The sequence below is a fragment of the Colias croceus genome, chromosome 12, assembly GCF_905220415.1.
Source record: "Colias croceus chromosome 12, ilColCroc2.1".
Taxonomy (NCBI): Eukaryota; Metazoa; Arthropoda; class Insecta; order Lepidoptera; family Pieridae; genus Colias; species Colias croceus.
Window position 1 is genome coordinate 10,750,642 of NC_059548.1, and position 7,265 is coordinate 10,757,906.

Below are 7,265 nucleotides of genomic sequence, written 5' to 3' on the forward strand. Positions count from 1 at the left end.
ATCTGCCCCTTACCCCACTAGGGGACATGGGACTTCACATTATCTAGAAAATTAACATATATTATATCGCAAGAAATATATTTAGATATTTACTCATAGATAAGCAATACTAGAGGAAAAATTTAAAATTGATTTATTTATCGCAGGAGTGTTTACAATAAGAGCATAAGTGAAGTCCCATGTCCCCAAGTGGGGTAAGGGGCAGATGTATTATGCATACATCTGTTTCACTGATCGATTTTCTTTAGGGACAAGTAGGTGATCAGCCTTCTGTGTCCTATCAGACCGAGACATTTTTTTTTCTTTGTCTCCACCGGGAATCGAACCCACGACCCGGTGCTACGCTCACGCGACAACCACTGTACCAAGGAGGCGGTCAAAATAGGAGCATAAAGTATATATTTTATTACTTCGGTTTTCGATTGTTTTCAGTAACAAAAAAATATCTCTTCTACTACCCACACATTTTTTCATTCGACAAAAAACAACTTTTAAGCATTACTACAGATCTTATAACAAATAAAATTTTCGCGCATCGGCCATTTGTATGGAATCTATAGAATTTGGCATTTACATATGAACTTGCTGCGGCGTCGTTGTTTCTCCTCTTGTTGGGGATGGTTACGGATGATGCGGACCAACTGCAAAATAGATAATTAATTATTAGATTAAAAGGTTATTAGGAGAAAACAAAAATAATCTGGTAAAGCAAAGGAGAATATCTTTAAACCATAAACGTAAACAGCACAAGAGTAAACACAATAATAATCATTACAGAATTTAAAAACTATAGTATACTTAATTTATCTCAATGTCGGTCTGTCAGTCTGTTGACGATAAACTGTAAAACTACTGCACCGATTTTCATTTTATTTTCATTCATGGGGTTCTTGAGAAAGATTTTAGTAGTACTTACGTAATTTTGCAATAACGCGTTAAAAGCTACTAATTAATTAATTTAAACTTCTTTTCAGCACCGAACAATAAGAAGACGAATAAGATGAATAACATGAACAAGCAGAATCGCATGAACAAGCAGAACAATATGAACAAGCAGAACCACATGAACTAGTTGAACAAGACGTACAACATGAACAATACCAACACTAACCTCATGAAAAGCCGCATCGATATTGAGCGGTGGCTCCTTAGCGCTCGTCTCTATATACGGAGCGGAAAGCGCACGCGCTAGCTCACGTCCCGCGTCTTCGCTCACCACGCGAGAGTGGACCAGATCCACCTGAGAATATATAGATAGATAAATAGATAAAATGTTTATTTAAAAAAAAATGTTTAGAACACCAAACATACAATACAAACACAAAAAAATATCGGCCGAATTGAGAACCTCCTCATTTTTTTTTGAAGTCGGTTAATAACAGCAATGAAACAATACAATAGAGGTCATAATAATTGTGTGAAGAGGAAATGTTTGGTATTTTGTAAAATGTTATGTATGAATACAGGTCATAATTAGTGATGCAACGAATACGAATACGAATATTCGTATTCGCCGAATAGTAGACATTTACCGAATATTCGTATTCGGCGAATATACGAATATTTAAAAACGAATATTTTTGTACGCAACTCTATTTACTATAGATATAAAAATCGCGCGTAAAAATATGACGTGTGCAGAGACTGCTGATCCACTGGCCTTTTGGCGAGAAAATGCCCATTTTCCAAGTCAGAAAAAACTCGCCCAAAAATATTTTTCACTGAAGCCATGTACAGTCGCTTCGGAAAGACTTTTTTCAACGGCTGGAAACATCCAGAGTGAAAAAAATCGCCTAAAACCAGAAAATCTACTAATTTTATGACTTTTTAAATAAAAATTTGCCTATTGTAAATTTTAATTATTAGAAGAGTAAACATTCATTAAATAAATAAGTCTTTTATTACCAAGACGAGGTATTCGTATTCGTATTCGTATTCGCCGAATAGTAGGTTTGATATTCGTATTCGTATTCGTATTCGTAAAAGTAGTATTCGTTGCATCACTAGTCATAATTGTGTGAACATTTGGTTTTGTGGGAAGACATACATACAGAAGCAGGTGGAAACAGATAAAGTTAGTAAGCTGGTAAAATAATGTTCATAACCACTAGATATATTATGAAATTATACAACAATGAATTTAAAACTGCCATTAAGTGTGTTTGCAGAATTTTAGTTAAATGAAAAAAAAAAAACGTTAAAACGTTAAAGCTTATTCGCATAACTGTAAGGTGTTTTCACAAAACGCACGAAGGCAATAAATTTATAGCCAGAACGACCAAAAACAACCTTATTTAGATGAACTAAAGTTGGATTTGCAAAGTATTGTGTAGTCGCTGATTATATATGTGTTTGTTGTAGTTATTAATAATGAAGAATAACTTTAATAATATTTTATTTCCAGAAACAAATCTGACCTTATTAGCAGCAATCAGCATGGGGTACGTCTCCCTATCCTTGACCCTCAGTATCTGCGTGTGGAAGTGGCGAATGTTCTCGAAGCTCTGCTTGTCCGTTACCGAGTACACGAGCAGGAACCCGTCCCCCTTGCGCATGTACTGTTCGCGCATCGCACTGAACTCCTCCTGCCCGGCTGTGTCGAGTACTGGAATATAAAATAATAATGATAACAATGACATAGGAACGAGTAACAAATTCATTCTTACAAACTTTTGCATTTTAACAATCTTTCTTATAAAAATCGTTATTCTTATAACTAGACACATAAGATTATTTTATGACTCTTTAATAAATTAAATTTAAGTTTAATAGTTACAGATCTTAACCATCAACTCATACATAAAAATAATTAGGTATATAATAATTAAAATACATAGTTGCCAAACTATATACACCAATTTTTTTTTAATGTGTATATTATTCTATACTTTAATATTATAAAGCTGAAGAGTTTGTTTGTTTGAACGCGCAAATCTCGATAACTACTTTACCAATTTGAAAAATTCTTTCGGTGTTTTATTTATCGAGATAGGCTATAGGCTATATATCATCTCACTAAGACCAACAGGAGTAGATGTCTAAAATGTATGAATACCCAATTTTGTATTATACTGATTATTGATTAAACACGTACCATCCAAAATACACCATTGTCCGTCAACCTCCGTGTGTTGTATGTACGAATCCTCGATGGTCGGGTCGTAGTCTGTCACAAAGAGCTTCTGAAAGAACTGTATGGTGATCGCGCTCTTGCCGACACCTCCATCGCCAACCACTACCAATTTCACCTACAATGTTAGATAAATACATTAATTTTAACTGCAATTTGCATATAGTTGAAATAAATACATTAATATAATAAACTAACTGATAGTTAAGGCTTTGCCTGAGTAGATACTAATTTGTAAATATACGTGTTTATGTTTTGAGTTGATATCCCAATGATAATAAATCTATACTTATATTATAAAGCTGAAGAGTTTGTTTGTTTGAACGCGCTAATATCAGGAACTACTGGTCCAATTTGAAAAATTATTTCGGTGTACGATAGCCCATTCAACAAGGAAGGGCTATCATCACGATAAGACCAACAGGAGCGGAGCCACGTGGGTGAAACCGCGAAGCGCAGCTAGTATTAAATAAAAAGAAAATTGTTTGGTCGTTCTCAAATTATAATACTAAATAAACATAATATTGTTAGAATATAGATGTGTAACTAAGTCTGTTTGTTACAATTCAAGGCTATATGGACTTATATTAGAGATAAATGGAACGGTGAAGAAAGATATGAGATAGAACTAAAAAGATAAACATTTATGTATAAAACAGGCCGAATATACAATAGATTTAGTTTTGAGGTGATTGTGTAACTACAAAAGGGTATTGAGAGCTTCAAAATACAATTTTAATATAACTATTTTGCAGTTTATGTTTATAGTGTATGATATGTTTTCGGGAATTATCATACTAAACTAATCAAGGAATCCCTTGAGCTTGTCTATATTTATACCAATCTATACTAATATTATAAACTTGAGGAGTTTGTTTGAACATGCTAATCTCAGGAACTACTGGTCCTATTTGAAAATTTATTTTGGTTTATGATAGGCCATTTATCTAGAAAGACTAAGGACTAGTTATCCATACTAATATTATAAATGCGAAAGTAACTCTGTCTGTCTGTCTGTTACTCAATCACGCCTAAACTACTGAACCAATTTACATGAAATTTGGTATGGATATATTTTGATACCCGAGAAAGGACATAGGCTACTTTTTATCCCGGGAAAATGACGCAATCCCGGAAATCCCACGGGAACGGGAACTATGCGGGTTTTTCTTTGACAGCGCGGGCGAAGCCGCGGGCGGAAACCTAGTATTATATAAATCATGCTAAAACCAACAGGTGCGGAGCACTGCGGTTAAAACCGCAGGGCACAGCTAGTAGAAGTAATAACTAATAAGTGAAAGTTTATAGTAATAAATTTAAATTCTAGCCATTTATTAATACCTATACATAAACAAGAACAATTTTTAATGTATTGCTGTAACTATTTCATTATAATTTAATTATAATAATTATCTGATTTGCTCATGTTGTACCAATTGAAAACCTAAACATTATCTTATGTAACGCATTTGTAGTGCTTCCACGGCTACAAAGCTGAGTTTATTTATTTTTTTATTGATGAAATATAGAGCTAAAATACTTTTTCAAATGCTTGGATTTCTGTATAAGGTGCATACATTACTAACTAATACAGACAAGATCGCTACGTATAAAACAAAGTCACATTCTCTGCCCCTATGTATGCTTAATCTTTAAAACTACACAACAGATTTTGATATGCTTTTTTAATAGATGATTCAAGAGGAAGGTTTTAGTATATAATTTATTAGGTTTAAGACAAAGGGGGTGAAGCGCCTGGTGGAAGGATAGTATAAGATATCTGAAAGGGATACTCAAGGCCACCGAAAATATGTACAACATGAAACTACATTACAGAATACATTATACAGTCTAGCAGGGGATATTTTTAAATAAAAAAAAAACATTTAACATACACAATCACAATCCCTGAATATAGACATCACTGAGCAAACTAAATCTGTAAGCAAATAAAATTTAAACTGATTGTTTTCATTTTATATAAATAAAAGATAATAAGCTAGTGAAAATAATTAAGAATTTAATATGTGTTACAGGTATTTTAATTCACTATATTATTACCTGTATGTATGTTATGTGTGTTATGTGGTTTCCTGCTCTACCAGATCAAGACTGTTAAATTAGTTTTAAATTCCAAAAAATATTTAAAGAACAAGTATGAACAATGCTAAATATGTTTAAAAAATATTGATGATAATAAGATGCAAATGAAAAAAATCAAAGCACTAATATTATCACTATTAGACCCATATCATCACCTGTTTAGTGTTTGTTATTTTGTTAGAATTTTTCCCACTAAATAGATAACAAAAACTTACAAAAAACATCGACACAAAAATTTTGTAGCGCACTTTTATCCAGGTTTTATATAAAAATATAAAATTATAAAATAAAATAAATTATATTAATAGTCATGAAAAACACTGATTATACATATTTATGGAACAAACTTAGCAACACGGTATTACGATTATCCTGTTTACGAATAACGTAATAGGAAAAACTTAGGATTTAAGTAAATCATTTTACTTACTGTGGGTAGATTCTCACTAGGCGGCCCGGGACGCGTCATGATGACTCCAAAGAAAACACGAGCGAACGACGCTCATCAGCAATAATTATCTGTAATATGTCAAACAATACATACTCTACGATGCCTCAGTCAAAATTAAACATCCTAAGCCCATAGTTTTAAGAGCTTATTACCTCACGTAAACACCAAGTAGGTACCTCATTGCTTCGAGTTCGGAGGACGGAAACTCTCGGTGGACGGAATGACTTCTTTACTGCGGTGAGTTTATTTTGATAAATAATTGTTTTCATGCGTACATCGTTTGGGGCACTTATTTTTTCGTTTTATTTTCCCAATTGCCCGTGAAAAAGCGAACATTGACAGTTAAGGCTGATTTGACTTTGACACAAAGCTTTGACAGTTGACATAGAACGCCGAACCAAGAACCAACGCCGAACGACCATTTCAATTTTCAAATGCCACAGATACCACTAAAATAGTAAAGAGTTTGGTTTAGATTGGAATCAAGGATTGGAATCAAAAAGGCAAAAGGTAATAATATAGTGAATTAAAATACCTGTAATATGTTTATCTATATCAAAATTTAAAAAAGCAAACAGTTCTTCACAGAGTAAATCTAAAGTAACATATAAATTGCATAAACTTTAGGTGTTATATATCAGTAAACTCTGTGCTGTAAACCTTCTCTAAACGGATAATAATACAAACTACCCACAGAAACTACCTAATCTAAATAATTATTCTTGCATCCATTTGCTGTAATTTAAAAAAAAGAACATGTTACACGTATCTAAAAAATATTACCTACTTAATATTTTATGTAAACATTCAAAATGTATTTTACGCGACAAACGGATTGTAAATTATTTAAAAAAAATTAAAATTCTATAGATTACATAATATTTGTACCTAAAGATTTAATTAGAAAAACCAAAGGAAAAAGCAACTTACCTACACGTCGTGCATGCTATTCAGAACCGCTAGACTGTGTCGGTGCTTCATGTGAACTATACAAACAGACACAATGCATTTTCCACAGTTGATTGCATCGGATCAAATGTTTTTGTTAGACGATCATCTAGATGGAAATATAATATGTATTTTTTATATGATTTTACAATTATTGTAAATTTAAACACATACATATAATGGACAGTATATACCTATTAATATGCTCTATATTAAAATGTAATGTATCAGATGACTTAATTTAAAAACTTACCTTAGCTGATGAGAATTTTTTTTTTTATTGGTTCATTTAATTTAATTAACAATATAGAACTGTTAGTAATTATTATCGAATCTCATTATTTTCATATCATGTCAACTATATGTAAACAATCATAATATTATTTTGACCTGAAGTGCTGAAAAATTTGGGTCACACTTTTCGTGCTTGTTCACAATTATTATAAAATATGAAATCTATTTTTTAACATAGGGTGCTGTGGTGCTTACCATCATTATTAAGTATACTTAATTAAAATAATATTTGAATTTTGTAACAACATTATGAAGTATGAGCGCTTCTAGAAAATGTGTTAAATGCGAAAGGTGATTGATAAAATAACAATTTTAATTAGCGTACTTTTTCTCCCAGCC

General features: G+C 32.2%; 1 protein-coding gene across 2 annotated transcripts; it reads right to left on the reverse strand.

Moving 5' to 3' along the window:
- Positions 1 to 416: 416 nt before the first annotated feature.
- Positions 417 to 6,023, reverse strand: LOC123696157 (ras-related protein M-Ras-like). Of its 2 annotated transcripts, XM_045642208.1 has the most exons (6): positions 5,861 to 6,023; positions 5,664 to 5,752; positions 3,095 to 3,248; positions 2,418 to 2,605; positions 1,112 to 1,240; positions 421 to 641 (listed from the first exon to the last, which is right to left on the reverse strand). In XM_045642208.1, the coding sequence occupies exons 2-6, from the start codon at positions 5,700 to 5,702 to the stop codon at positions 555 to 557; spliced, it is 597 nt and encodes a 198-aa protein (XP_045498164.1). In that variant the 5' UTR covers positions 5,703 to 5,752; positions 5,861 to 6,023; the 3' UTR covers positions 421 to 554. The 2 variants fall into 2 exon arrangements, with proteins under 2 accessions (XP_045498166.1, XP_045498164.1); XM_045642210.1 differs by lacking the exons at positions 5,664 to 5,752; positions 5,861 to 6,023 and adding an exon at positions 5,449 to 5,538 and having other exon boundaries at positions 417 to 641.
- Positions 6,024 to 7,265: the final 1,242 nt, after the last annotated feature.